Source organism: Fopius arisanus, unplaced genomic scaffold, assembly GCF_000806365.1.
Source record: "Fopius arisanus strain USDA-PBARC FA_bdor unplaced genomic scaffold, ASM80636v1 scaffold00090, whole genome shotgun sequence".
Classification (NCBI taxonomy): Eukaryota; Metazoa; Arthropoda; class Insecta; order Hymenoptera; family Braconidae; genus Fopius; species Fopius arisanus.
In genome coordinates, this window is record NW_011887829.1 from 396,044 (window position 1) to 411,038 (window position 14,995).

Sequence of the window (14,995 nt, forward strand, 5' to 3'; positions counted from 1 at the left end):
AATATTTATTTTCTCCGGTTTTTCTGTCATTGATTTCTCAATTCCGATAGTTTTTTACAAGAAAAATTGATTTATTGAATTTCCGGATTTATTGAATAATTATGATAATTGATTTGTCTAAAAAAATTGAAATGAATTTTTATGTGAATTAGCCTTGAATTTCCGAATTTAGGCCGGAGGTAAATTTAATTAGTCGTCAACTTTCACTCTCTAAATATCTACGGTAATTCACAGCGATCTCATTTCCGTCCATCTTCGAGATGTACTTGACATGACACGTCACGTAACAACTTTATTCCCAAGTGCAGTCAAAGTATGACTTTTTTTTTTTAAGTACGAAAAGGAGAGGGTCTGTAACGTATGGTCAGACGTGGTCTCACCCCGATTATTCTCGGTGGAGGTACGTCTGGGTACTGCGTATGATAGAGACTGACGAAAAGTATATAGTATGTACTATATACTATATACATGCGTGCGCGACTGTCCGGAATTCAGAGCTTGCGCTTTCGTGTTTCAATCCGAATTCACTCCGTTTTTTTATTCGAGTTCATTAAACTCTTGACCTCCACTCGGAATTCTCACGAAAAAAAAAACAATTTAATTGAACGAAAACAATTTATTTGCAATTCAATTACGAGAGCGATAAAATAATCAGGAAAGTATTAATTGACCACTGAATATATGTCTCCTTCACACATGCAATAAAATCGTATATTCTGTGAATTATTTACAGTAGAATTTTAATCGTAATTCATAATCAAATATTTACAGTACTCGAGCATTAATTACACTGTAGTCTTACACGAATTAATGAAAGCGAGTCTTGATTAATCAAAAATGAGCCATTATTCTCGATTTCCTACCGAAGAAATTGAGCAGTAATCGATAATTTCAAACAATTAATGGTCAAGAGACGATATCGGATAAATTATTTACAGCTTACGGTGGCTAACGAGCTTTACATTAGTTTATACAAATTATTTGTTCAAGTACATGCACCTCTCTCCCTTCCACCTCATCCCAACCTTCTCACATCCTTGAAAATAATTTTTATTCCAAAATCCCTCGGCAATTGATCTTGAAAAAAATTACTGTGCGTTTTCAAATTCATTAGAAATAAATCCCAACTGATAACATAACTCTACATTTTTTAAATAATTCAAGGGAATGAGGAAAGTCTGAGGGAAAAATCCTTTCCTCTTGGATAATTCATTTTTTTTTCATAGGCGTGCAATGAAAAATCGAATAAATTGTTCGGATGACAAAAATAAGTGAACATTGACTTTCTTCGATATGAGATAATCTCGGGAGTATTAAAAAATATTTTTGTCCTAGGAGAAGCGTTTGATGCTTATGATTAATCTGTTATGGATTTTTCTTAATGTTCATTTAACGGAGCCAAGAGTACAAGGCCATTTAATTTTTCACAACCATTCTAGATGTATAGGGCACTCGTGTCTACCGGACTGTTCGTAACGATCTGCCATTCTCTCGAATAAAAATAACCAGTTATTTTGAATAATAACTAATTTATTGTTCTATGGGGAGAAAGAGGTCGCTGCGAAAAGCGCGGAATCCACTATTTCCAGTCCCATTCATAACAATCAACAAAAATAAAAATAATAATCCCACATTATTATTATTACCTACGTCATCCATACAATATTGGAATCACTAATTCGCTCCTCTCCGGAATACAAAAATTGTAACAATTTTTCCATTATTTAGGATTTTTTTTTTGTTTCGTTCAATATACAATGATGATTGCAGTAATAAATTTCATCAATTATGTATGCAAAGAGAGGTGAGTCGACAATTTATTCATAAATTATTTTGGAAAATGCTTGATTCTAGAAAATACGAGACGGCCGACAGATGTGGGCGCCGCCATTTCGCTGTGATTTCGAAGATGGCGACGCGTCCACCTCGCATCTTCAAATGACTATTAAAAGTATTTATCCTCATCAAATCGCTTTCAGTAATAGCCATCCTGTTCCTACGAACTGAACAATTTTAAAAAGCCATTCTGCAGATTATTCCATTCTATTTTGGCTGAGAATTCGTGGAGCAAAGATTTTCCCAGTGCCTTCGCCACGAAAAAATTTGGCAATGCAATCGTGAATAATTCCATTACTCTCTGGCATAGTAAAAAATTGATAAAAAAAAAAATCGTTGTATTTATTTCGAGATTTAATGAGCCGACAGTTTAGGTAATGGCAGCTACACAGCGAATTCTAAAAGCCAATTATTCATTTAACTTTGAAATTCGTGTCTGTAGATGTTAGTTAGCTATGACAGGCCAATTATTATCATTGAAATTTAAAACGTGAAGTAGACTAGACTCTGGGGTTGTGGCATCAGGGGTCACTCCCTCGCTGGGGGGTGAGCCCTCGGTAACAATCAGTACTCCTCTTCGTCTTCCTCGAATTCGTCCTCCGCAAGAATGCTGCAATAGTGGTTCCAAACTATTCAGAGGTGTGATATTCCATTTTTCTTCAGCATTAAGCGGATGAGAATCACTCCAGATTATCTCAAAAATTCCCCGCCAAAAAAATAACCAAAAAAAAAAAGACATGAGATCCAATCCAGAGTAATTCATGTATGAATAGCATTTCTAAATGTCAACTACAGAGCGCAGCATACATACACATTACTTACTCTTCCTTCCGCGCATATTTATCAATTAAATTACGCCCTGGGCCACCGCAACTCTTCCCCATGGGCGGACAGTACCAGTAGCAAAGTACACCCAAGGAGACAATGAATAAAACGATTGGGGTCACTAGAGCAAGCACCAAATGCCTCAGATTTTCATCCCAGGAGTACCTGATTCAACAAAAAAAAATTACCACCGATTCACCTGAAATTTTAAACAACAGAATAAAATATATTACCTGGAAACTACCGTCTCTGGATAAGTTCTGCTGTAATAACACGGAAATATTTTCCCCATGTTCTGGTAACCGAATTTTTTAGCGAACTCTGAACAATTGACTCTTGGTGGATACCCACAGCCCTCAGTATTGATGAAAAATTTGGTATCAGCGACATCCCAAGGTACCGTACCCGCAGTTTTTTTATTAAAATCCTCGTACGATAGTTTTGAGTAATTGACTTTAATCTGATGGCATCTGATAGCAGACCCTTAACCCTTAACCCTAAAATCCTCGTACGATAGTTTTGAGTAATTGACTTTAATCTGATGGCATCTGATAGCAGCACTCGTACAGCCTTGAACCATTAAAAATTAATGAAGGCTAGGATGGTATTAGCGATTGAAAAATAATTCTTACCTTCACGGCAACTCGCCCACGAGCAATTTTTTAGACCCTCGACATAAACATGTTCTGTCACCACACAGGCAACAGCATGCGGTGAAAAATCAGCGAGAATAGTTGATATTGCCGGCTCAACCACAAAAGGAATGAGAAATAAAAATCCAAAAACCGCAAGTATCGCTGTTGTACCGAGACACAACGAAGTGTAGAATTTCGCTTTCTCGACAAAACTCTGGATCTCCACGAGAGGAATGTGTGGATCAGCATTACCAATGTCACCAGCATTACTCGATTTTGTATCGTCATCCTGCTGAGCACCCATTATCACCGTTGACTCGTCGGAATCAATTATCGAGGCAGCACTTGGGTCGAAACGACCCAAGGAACCTCGATTTATGTATCCGTACTTCTCCACCCTTCGTCTCAAGTCCCCCAACTCACAGCGGGACTCCTCCTCCGACTCCAGGTTAAATGATTTATTTTTCCTCCACTCGCGACGAAAATAATCCAAAAATTTCTCTTCCCACTCAACCCCTTGATCAGCAGTCCTCCCCCATATTTAAAAAATTACTTTTCCTCTCTCCCCCTCAATCCCCTATAAGTCCCAAAAATTAATCATTTACTTTTACCCCAAAAATACCACCGTGTCCTGGTTTATCGTTTAATCCCTCTCAACTTCATGAATTATTAACTAGTAAATAACTTTACGTTTATCGTAAAACCCTGGATTAATAAAATCAGGAATTACTTGTAAATCGTTAAACAATCGGTTATTGAATCAGCTGAGCACGTCCGTTTGCCGTGAAAGCGTGAAAAATCGGTAATTCGTGGTATATCTTATTGCAATTGAATGTGAAATTCTAAAAATCATTCTTCCACTTCGATTTTCTCCCCCATGATTAACTGACCTATGAACACGTGTCTAACTCATTCAAATTTATTCCTCATTTAATTTGATAATTAATCCCGTTCGGTTATAATTTTATCGGCAGTGCCAGTTTGAAAATTCATTATTTTCTCTCACTCAATTCAATTAATTGTCCGGTCAATCATATTTTTGATAATTAATCGTAAATTTTCACCTAAAATTTTGAGGTTTTTAATTTTAATTCTCTTAATTAATCACGCGTTCCCCTCCCCCCACCCTCCGACCAAGTCGCACACTTAGTAGTGTCCACGGAGGGAGAATATCGATTGGCGAGCCGGGCTCTCCTCCAGGAGGGGAATGCCTGTAACAAAATAAATCAACCGTTAAATAATAATAATCAGTGGTTACGCCAAACGATAAATCAATAAACATTGGCAATCCAAAAATATCCAGAAAAAAGAAAAACAGATTGTCGAATGAAAAAACTTCAAAGAAGATATAAAAACCTGTGAAGAAATGATAATCACCGATAGTGGCAGCCCACCCCTTCAAAAATCATTCGACCAAATAATAAATGAATCATCGAAATCCTTACGTGACGGATCTCAGAGTGCCATAACGGAATCACCTCCCCCTGCATCCCCCAAATTACCACTGGCACTCTTATGAATTTCATTGAGTGCTCCAGGTCCCTTGAACCTCATCCTGGCGTCATCCCCAACGACAATGGTCCTCTGAATGCAGATGAGTGTCAAACAGCTGACAACGAACAGTACAAATGGCAGAATAAAAGCAATGAGAAATTCCTTCCACGTGTTATCAAGATCAAACCTCGAGACCACAACACCTGTCTTATCCTTGGCATAGAAGCAGGGAAAGCGTGCCCGAGCATTGTGATCAGATCCATCTTTTCCATACTCATGGAGAAAATCTCTGCACTCATCCCTGAGGGTATTGACACATCCCTCAAGATTAATAAGCAATCGGCTCTCATTAGCGAGAATGAGGCTGTGCTCAGGAGGTGCTATTGTTCCAGTCTCATCGAGTGGCTTCGTAGCGTAAAGATTCAAATAAGACAGGTACGTGAAATTTGTAAGATCAGTAAGCATATCCTTCTCCAGGACAGAACCATTGATGCAGTCAACAGCCTCAACACCGAGACTTGAATTAAATATTCCATAGCACGATGCCATCATCACATCACCACGATTCTCATGCCAGATCTCCTTGCCGCTCTCAACATCAATCGCTCTCTCACACTGGCTGAGGTAAACCTTGTCACCACTCAGGAGAATAACATTCTTGTTTCTCGTTGGAATATCAACGCATCTTCTGTCGCAGTTGTAAGGCGTTCTTATTCTCTCGCAAGTACCTCGATTGCAGTTGAATAAACCATCGATTGCGATGCAGGTGATCTTCCCTCTTTTGCCTGAGCACTTGAGGGGTGGATCTGTATCGCTGAATGAGCACTCAAAGGCATCAGTCACGTTCATGCAGAAACCTGCAGTGCAGTTGAAGGTACCGGTTAAATTACGGCACTCGTCGGCTATGCACTTGGCTTTTTTTGCATTCTCCTGGTCAATGCCATAGCATGTTTTGTTGGTGGTGTTGGTGCAGTTGGCTAGGATTATCGTTGAGCCATTCCTACGGAGATTGACGTGGATCTGGGCGCAGGGTCCCGATGTCTTCGATAAACACCATTCACCGCAGCTACCCCAGTCACAGCTGTCTGCATTCACTGTTCTAATTGTCGTACACATCACTGGTACTGGAGCTATTCCTGATGCAACTGCTCTTGTCGTTGGCATGTACACGGCAACTGCCAAGTAGACTAAGGCAACTGATGACAGGACAGCTGTCATCTGGCAGATGCATATTGTACCGCAGATACGGCCGTCCTGAGGTGGAATCACCAGGTCCTCCACTGCCACTTGTTTTGGCATTTTTATTTTTTTTAATGATTATTTGGGTAGTCCGGGTTTTTCAGGTGGAGCACCGGAATTTTCGTTGTCTCGCTGATTGCTGGTGCTTTTGAAGGATTTTCCATGGGTTTAGAACTTTTGCGTTACATCGCGACGGCAATTATTCTTCAATTATCTCTGGTATCACTCCGCTTCTTGAGGGCAGGGATTGGAGATTTTTTTGAGGATTTTCCACGGGCTTTTGACACTTGCCGGACAGGTTACGTGGTATTCTCGTATCTCTCACTAAAAGTCCTCGGAAACCGTGCCACTGACGTTTTTCAGGCAGAATCAGGAAAATTATTTGGACGTTCCGCGCAAGCGCGACCTGCCCTTTAACCATTGAGTTGTACGTGTGCGCGAGAGGATTGGGTGATACGTTGGTTTCAAGGGAGCTTTTTAGTTTGAGATCGATAAGAAACCTGCGCTCTTCGAATTATGGAACATTTACTGCAGTGACGTCAACCAAAGGGGGGATCGAAGTCGCGGATGGTCTAGAATTTTTTCATAACGAGAACAATCGATTATTTCCTTGAGAAAAATTCTCGGTGGAATTCATATATTTTTATTAATCATTCATCCATAAAATCCATAAATTTCAATTGACGATATCATATCGATCTCTATTTCAATTGAATATATATATTAATTACATTATAATTTGGAGAGGGTAATTAGGGTAATGGAAAATATTTTGATGGGAGAATATTTTGAAAATTTTTGGAAAATTGGGATGCTGAGGATTTTAATTGGTGGTGATGATTTAATTAATTAGACGTTTTTCGAGGAGGGGAATTAGGGATGAGGGAATAAGTAGTTTAGTCCGCGCTTGGTCGGACTACTCTAGACAGCGTGACGCCAGTACTTTCTGCAGTGCGTGCATTTGATTATTGCCCTAGATTTTTCATTTCAACGATATATTTCGTCAACTGCACAATTCACTCCGAAATCGCTCGATCCATTAATTTCTGAATTGTCCTCAAGGAAATTTTTCTCAGAGTCCGACATTAAATCGGATTAAATTTCCCCTCAATTTAGTAATCAGCTTATTCCACAACTGTTGAAAAATTGTTTCCCCTTTATTTCTAAACAATTTCGCATAAGCCGCAGATCACTTGTAAGTCTTTCCTAGAATTTGTTGAGTAAAAGCTTGAGCTTCATGTCGCTCACTTGAGTTCTCTCACTCAGAGAAAAAAAATTATCAATTTTAAATTTTTTTCTGTCATTCAAAAGAGAATGAATGAGAGAATGAATGAGAGAATAAATGAGAGAATAAATGAGAATAAATGCGAGAATAAATGAAAGAATAAATGCGAGAAATTTTCTAAAATTAAAAAAATCTTTTCGGAGAAGTGAAAAATTGTGAATTATTCCGGACGAAGGGAAATTATAAAATATATTGTAGACTTGTCATGTTTATAGTTCTCCACGTGACAATGCATGAGACAGTGCAAAATAATAATAATCAATAGGTTTCCGGTCAGTGCCACTTGATTCTCACATGCTCCACTAACGTCCATCGTTATTTCACGACTGCATCGGATTCTATTTTCGGATACAATACAAAACTGTCAGTCCGACTATAATAATTGAATGATGCATCAACAGGGGAACAAAAAATATCAAGTGATAAAAGTCAAGCATAACGCGGCAAAAAGCGAATTTCAAAAAAACGAAAAATTCTCCATCTGCATAAAAAAAAAAATTCACTGCCCCTCCCCCTTATTTATCAGAATGACTAATTGTAAATTAATTATCTAACAATTTCATTGCATGATAAATCATTATATATTTATTGAAAGCAATAAAATTATTAGAGGAATTAAAATCGGAATGAAGAACGAGAGAATTTTTTAATCGAGTGATTTATTGATTGTTGAAATAATAATAAATTGGATCAAGACGTTTTATTTAAGATAATGATTAATTAAGAAGCAATGTTTACATCTGCATGGGGACTGCAGGTATTAAAGCGATCTGGTGAGAGACCGCGTGGTTTCTGCAGTTTGAAAATTCTCCGATTGTTATTTTAGAGGGGATAAATAATAAATCGTAATAAATTATGTTGACAAATTGAATTTTTCGGTACTTACACGAGTGATGCTGGATACGGGGGTAATCCACCAGCAATTGGAAGTAAATGAGTAGTTTTTAGGAGTCGAGGTTTTACTTGACGGAAACAAATATGGCTGACGTTTACATGCTAAGACTGGGGCAGCACCAGAGACACCAAACGGTTGCCGTAGGGCACTTGGAAAATCAATAACAATGAGTTTCCAGTGATTTTATTCATTTTGGATAAATCACGAAAAAGATATCGCGAATTTCATTTATCGATTTTCAATTTATTTGTTTCAACTCATTATTTTCAATTAAACGATCACCGGTCGTTTTTTATTAATCTATTTTAAGATGAAAATTATTTTTGATTTTTCAATTTTCTCATTTCGTAATTAGCAATAATTCAAGAGGAAATTAGTGCAAAGGGGAAAGGCTGCAGTCAAGATATTATTCACGTGAATTTCGTGGAATATCTCGGAATCTGAAGGAGATAGCAAAATTTTTATTAAACATTTTTTATTGGGCGAAGTGTAACCTGTAAAAAAGGTTATTATAAAAAAAACGGTATCTCTCTTGGATTCGGAGATATCACCCGGCAATTCACACACACGCTGAGTCGATATTTTCCTCTCAACATTTTCGCTCCAGAATTCCGATTAAATACTTAATCATTAAAAAAATTCGGTTAGAATTGAATTTCACATAAACAATGAAGTATCGACTTAACATTCCTCCGGCATCGTTAATAAATCGTGAGTGGCTCGATAGTTCCAGAGTTGCGAGTCTAAAAAGTCGATGGAGAGGTCACCCATGTTCCACTTCACTTGAAAACTTGAATGCACAAAAAAAAAAGAAGGAAAAAAATTAGTTGAAATTTCTCAGAGTCGGTAAAAAAAAACAAATCAGTGTCATTGGCATGCAGAGGGATAACACGTGAAATGGATAAGACTGGGATAAAAAATGGACATTTGGCCGATATTTTTTTGCACATGGCGCGGTGCCAATAGCCTCTGGTACTTCCGATCTTTCAGATCCTGTGAAATTCCTAAGGTCAACCATTTCCATCTTCTCACATCTCTTTTGTCGTTCCCATCACTGTTGTCAGCCCTAAAGTGGAGCAGAATCAATTCCGACAAACAAACACGACGAGAACTGCCAAGAATCTATTTTCCATCCCATTTATTCTCTCAAAAAAAAAAAAAACAAAAAAAAAGAACAGATTCACTGGCTTCGCGAATTCCCTCACTGCATTAATTAATTCATAATTCAATTAGTTGATAGAATTAAAAATTAGATTTTAGATTATTTGGCGGTTATTTTTTGTGTGGGGATGATCTTCGAGTGGAAAATGTATTGTTTCTGCGAGACCGTCAAGTGACGAGAAGAATGGGAGGACTGACAACGGCAAATCCATACATGAAGCTTTTGTGGCATGACAATGTTATAACGAACCACTCGAAATCTCCAGAGGTTCTCATAAAAATTCAAAGTCAAGTGCTCTTATTCTTCCCCTTTCATACCCCCAAATTGATGACATAATAGGATAATAGCTCCATTGACAGCAATGACAGGACAAATACTCGTGATATCCCCAAAAAAAGGAGCAGTCATAATTGTATCATGATTATGACATAATATATCAAACCACTGTACATGGAATCGATCCATTCGCAATGTCAATTAATCCAGCGAATTTTCCAGTAGAAAATCTCGCGTTGGTCAGACAATAAAATAATTAAACTGCAGTTAAAACTTGTTAAATGAATTTTAAATTGAATTATTTATTTGGATTGATTAAGAGTCATGATAATTTTCCTGTGGATTTTTTTTTAGAATTCCGTGGCAATTGTGTAGTTTTTTTAATACAGTCGGATGTAAATATTTTTGAAAAATATTTTTTGATATTTCTTCGCTCCTGGAAGTGGCGGTCGATGCCATGACACGCCGTTGTGGCGCTGGTATCGAATACTGAAAAATAAGCTCGTCCAAAAGCTCAACTTGGACTGCAGTAGCCCGGCATATGCCGCCGCAGCTAGAGCTTTTACCAATCGATCTGAAAAAAAAAATCTCGCGACCGGTTGTCCCGAGAAAAATCATCCCCAATCATCGATTCCCCCGAACCCTGCGCCAGAAACAACCCCCAACCAAAATCCGAAATCCAAAATCGACAAAAATGTGACAATTCCAATAAAAAAAAAAAATGTGGAGATCTTGGAGATCATGATAGCCAAATATTGACATCCAGTGATAATAATCCGTCAATTATTCGAGTCAGACGTGCATTTGTTGGTGATCATGACGTAATCACGTCTGATTCATTTGGATTTGGAAATCGTGTGATCATTTTTATTTATTTATTTATTTTTTTTCATTAGCTCTGGGGTTTGGTGATGTGTTTGGTGAAGATTAGGAGATAGTGGAGGGCCTGAGGGTTCTGAGGCCAAGAGACTGTTCGAGGGAACGATGCGGGGGCACAAGAAGAGGGCAACTCTGCCCAATTGTTGCTCATTGTTATAGGGGTATCTCTCATGTATTTACGTAATTGAATACTTATTTTTTGAGTGGGGGGAAAACTCTCTGTGAATGTGTGTCAGTGGGTTAAGTTGAGTTGTCAATTTATTCGTGGCTTTCTGGTTATCTTTTTTAACGAATTAATCTCAGGATTATCTCTAGATATTTGATGAGTATTTTAAAAACAATGATAATTGGAAACTTCAGCATTTTCTCAGATCTTTTTTTATTTGTTTTTTAATTAATTGAGATATTCTGATTTATGGAATATTTTTGGGATTTAAGAGAACCATTGACACATTTTTTATTCTCGTAATTAAGGGGAGGCAATTGTCGGAGTTCGGGGAATTTAGTATTCATAAAACTTTTGGTCAATTGCGTGCAATTATTCGGGGTGCAGCACATGCACTAGCTGATTAAAATCTCTGGCAGAGGCCGGAGTGTTGTCGGGTACAACGAACGCAGAATTACGTGAAAATAGTATTTTTTTTATTAAAATTCCGGAAGAAAAAAAAATGGAGAAGTTACTTTTATAATTCGATAATTGATAAATTTCCATTTTCCACGCGTACGAATGCGAAAAAAATGTGAAATAATTAATTCCACAGATTTACGATTTGATTACTGGAAGGAGCACTCAGGAGAAAAAAAAATAAAAAACCCAAACTGACTTCTAATATCTCCAGCATAACCATCACTGCCCCTCTTCAGCAACATGGCGGAAGAAAAGGAAGAGACATTCGCCGAGAAAATGCTGTTTTACACAACCGCGTTCTTCATCCTCCTTGGCACCTTCAGCCTCTTCGCCTTCCTCTTCTTGGTCCCCTTCGTTATCGATCCCGCATTCACAACAATTTCCATGGATTTTGACGAAAGACCTGCGGAATGCGTCACCATTGACGTCGAATCAAGAAGAGGTGAATGACAGATTTATCAACGAATCAGAAAAGAAGAGGTTTATTTATTAAAAAAAAAGTACTTCCCCCAGGACAAAAGATTAATCCCGAGATAATATTCTCTCATCAACTCAAATCTCCAGACAAATAATTTCATCATCTCGAAATTTACGAGAGCTTTTTAAAAGCTTCCTCTTTGAGAATGAATGGAAAATTTTCTCTCTCACAGACTTCACTATTTCTCATCACTCGTGATTTATTCTCTCGGTAAAGTTTAAGAGAACGAATGCTCGTACTCATACCGAGACAAAATATTACTGCAGCTCGGAGCCATTCTGGACACGTGTTTTCCTCGTGAAAAATTTACTGCCACCTCGGGTCAGAAATTTTCCTGACAATCCTCAGGGATGATTCCCCACTATTTCTACGGAATTCATTCTCTGGAATTTCCGGAATTCTTTCTAATAAAGTCAGGGATGCGATCATCAATCACGTGAAAAACGATTTTCCTGATAAATTATTTCCTTTTGATATTTCTCCTCTCGACTGCTGCCCAATTATTCTATATTATTTCCAGTCATTCACATCGAGTTCTCCAGTAATAATTTCTCTTCTCATCTTTCCATTCTCCCCTATCAATAAGTATATACCAATAAATATCGAGGATTATCGAAAGTATCAGTCCACTTAATCTCTCCACGTGCTCCAAGACTCGAGCATTATTCCCCGGTCATTTATTTCCATCGATCTCGTTCACCACTTTCCTTTATAAAATACTTATCAAGATTTCCTGGATTCCCTTATCTCTCCACTATTCTGTGTTGTCCATATCATATGATAAATAAGAAGATATTAAGGATGCGTTACAATTACATGAATTCTCCCTCCAATTAAATCAATCCCACCTGATAATAATTTTATAGAATAATAAAATGTTAATGAGTTATAAAATGTTAATTTGTCTCGTCATCCTTGATATCAAATATTTGTGACGCATGTTGTTGCTCTTCAATATATTGACCCTCACCTGGTGAATTAAAGGTGCGAGCAATTGCTCATGGACCTCGTGTAGAGAGGGTTGTACCAAGGAACTGTATGACTGTACGCAAATCCGCGTTAATTACAAGTTACCTGTTAATGTAACTGACGAAGAGAGGATTGGTGGAGATGAGGGCAGGGCGGGAGGAGGTGTCGAGGGTGACGAGGCCCGTTTGAAGATGAGATATCAGCGTTCACCGAGGGATTACAATTACATCGAGGAGCTTGATGAATTCGATGATGACGATGATCCCAGCCTGCCAAAACCACTTCCAACAGGTACTCAAATTCACTGGCAAACCTGTGAAGGGTGAATAAAACCTGTTATGAATTAATCGGTGACAGGTCTCATGGGGAATGACTCCGAGTGGTATTTCACTGGTGCTAAGCTGTTCCCCAATATCAAAGGGTGTGGATATCCACCCATTCTCAACTGCAGTATTTTCTACAGGCAGTACTCGAATATTGGGCATAATTTTAGTTGCTACTACTCCAGGGTCGATCCAGGAATTGTCATCAGTGATCTGGACATGTGGCAGGTCTGACTCTTGATTTTTATGATTTTTTTTTTCATTAACTATTTTATTTTATTGACTTACCAGATCAAGTTGGGATTTAACAATTTTTTTAAATTGAATTATTATCAAATTAAATATTAAATATACAGTAATTAAATTGTGAAAGGATTGCGTTAATTGGGAATCAATATCTTGGGAGAATGGGAGACATCAGTCCTGTTGTAGCTGAGAATAATAGAAAATACTGACAGAAGAAATAGATATTCAATTGCGATGTACGCAGTACGTAAACAGCTCTGAATAGTCATTGGTATATCACCCATACGCGGAGAAAAAAAAATAAAAGAAAAGAGGGGAAAACTCAGAACGAGTTCCAGACAATTGTACTGGAGTGAATTTTTTTTTTTTGCCTCGCGTTCAATGCCCGGAAGCGCCGCTGTGCTATTATTCGAGAAAAAACTTTTCACCGACAGTTTTACCATTTTTTTTTTCTTCGCATGAAGATCAAAGCAATCTCACTCCATGCAGAATAACTCCTTTTCCGTACCAGGAATGGAAAAAAATTCCCATAAAAAGAAAATTGAAGAAACGTATTAGGAAAAAAAAAAAAAATTAACAGTCTGAATGAAAAGGCTTTTTTCTCTGGCTGCATTTTTCACCTGCAATGTTGACCTACATGTAAAAAATAAAATGGCTGAGAATATTATGGATGAATAAAAACTAGGCAGTTGTTACGACAGATAATTAATTAAATGAACGAATTAATTGTTTAATTGGACGTAAATGTAGGTCTACATGAACCTCGTGTACGCAATGGCGATACCGATTCCATCGTTTATTATTTCGGTGATATACCTCACGGTTGCCTACTTCAAAATTTACAACGAAGAGGAGGAAGCCCTCGTGGAGAAAGATGGCGATGAAGAAGGTGAAGATGGTGATGGTAGCAATGCAACACCATTACCACCAACTAGTGGAGCTATTACACCAGGTAGTGAAGCATTCCGAGAGGATCTAGCCAGTTTTGGGCATCAGCTGAAGGTTGCCATGGCTGATGAAGTCAGCAGAGAAAGCCTCGATGGAATTCCCAATTCTATTTCAGCACAGGGGTAAGAAAATATTATCTCTGGACTGCAGCATTTTATTTTACACTCCAATTCCAATTTTTCCAATTTTTCTCGATTTTTTTCCATTTTTTCCAATTTTTCCCTCCACCTGGGACCTGCGATTTGTTTAAAAAATATTAATCTCATGAGCAACATCTTCAGGGAATTAATTTACGGATAAGTTAATTGAGTTGGGAGATCTTGGAGATGCTCTGGAATTTCCAGGGGCTTCCTGGAATCGATTTACACCTCGGAATGTTCTGCGGGTTATCATTGTCTCATTCATGTTCTTCCAATGAATTCCATGAATCTGGAATTCAGGGGGGAATTGTTATTTCCTGATGTTGAGAAACTCATGCGCATCTAGGTATTGAGCCACACCCGGAATAGATATGGAGTGATATCGAACGGTCTCAAAGACAAATTTCTCATCGACAATGAGAGTATTATGAGGTACGATTGATCCACCGGTGGGAATTTATTCCTGGGGACGAGGATAAATTTATGATAACGTCCATAAATTGAGACGGATGTGTTCGATGATTCAGCAAACCGACGAATTATCACATCCTGGAATCAATGACTTCGGAAAATCGATCTATTATCATTCAATTGTACTCGGCATTTCGATTGACACGTCTTTACTGAAAAATTCTGTAGGAAATTCACTGGATTAAATTTATTCCTGGAATTACCATAAGATGTTGATCTGTAATTATTCGGTAATTGATGGAGGAATGAGGCAATTTTTTTCTGGA

General features: G+C 37.9%; 4 protein-coding genes across 6 annotated transcripts in view; 1 reads left to right on the plus strand and 3 right to left on the minus strand.

Moving 5' to 3' along the window:
• Teh4 (tipE homolog 4) overlaps positions 1–399 on the minus strand; it is a gene marked incomplete at its 3' end in the record, with an annotated part of 3,316 nt that extends 2,917 nt beyond the window's left edge. The window contains 1 exon segment of the mRNA XM_011311584.1: positions 1–399.
• Positions 400–2,157: 1,758 nt separating this feature from the next.
• Teh2 (tipE homolog 2) lies at positions 2,158–3,600 on the minus strand. Its single transcript, XM_011311595.1, has 4 exons — positions 3,294–3,600; positions 2,895–3,144; positions 2,659–2,826; positions 2,158–2,465 (listed from the first exon to the last, which is right to left on the minus strand). Exons 1-4 carry the CDS (start codon positions 3,598–3,600, stop codon positions 2,282–2,284), a joined length of 909 nt encoding a protein of 302 aa, XP_011309897.1. The 3' UTR covers positions 2,158–2,281.
• A 2-nt stretch (positions 3,601–3,602) lies between these two features.
• On the minus strand, positions 3,603–6,358 carry Teh3 (tipE homolog 3). Its single transcript, XM_011311582.1, has 2 exons — positions 4,742–6,358; positions 3,603–4,507 (listed from the first exon to the last, which is right to left on the minus strand). The coding sequence occupies exon 1, from the start codon at positions 6,087–6,089 to the stop codon at positions 4,752–4,754; it is 1,338 nt and encodes a 445-aa protein (XP_011309884.1). The 5' UTR covers positions 6,090–6,358; the 3' UTR covers positions 3,603–4,507; positions 4,742–4,751.
• A 3,830-nt stretch (positions 6,359–10,188) lies between these two features.
• Positions 10,189–14,995, plus strand: part of tipE (temperature-induced paralytic E) — an 8,074-nt gene continuing 3,267 nt past the window's right edge. Inside the window, exons 1-6 of one of the 3 annotated variants that reach the window (XM_011311581.1) lie at positions 10,189–10,468; positions 10,544–10,687; positions 11,288–11,596; positions 12,617–12,892; positions 12,959–13,152; positions 13,921–14,240. In XM_011311581.1, coding sequence (XP_011309883.1) covers positions 11,395–11,596; positions 12,617–12,892; positions 12,959–13,152; positions 13,921–14,240 — 992 coding nt within the window. In that variant the 5' untranslated portion in view covers positions 10,189–10,468; positions 10,544–10,687; positions 11,288–11,394. Of the gene's footprint in view, positions 10,707–11,287; positions 11,597–12,616; positions 12,893–12,958; positions 13,153–13,920; positions 14,241–14,995 lie in introns of all 3 variants that reach the window. The other 2 variants (XM_011311580.1, XM_011311579.1) reach the window with 2 other exon arrangements.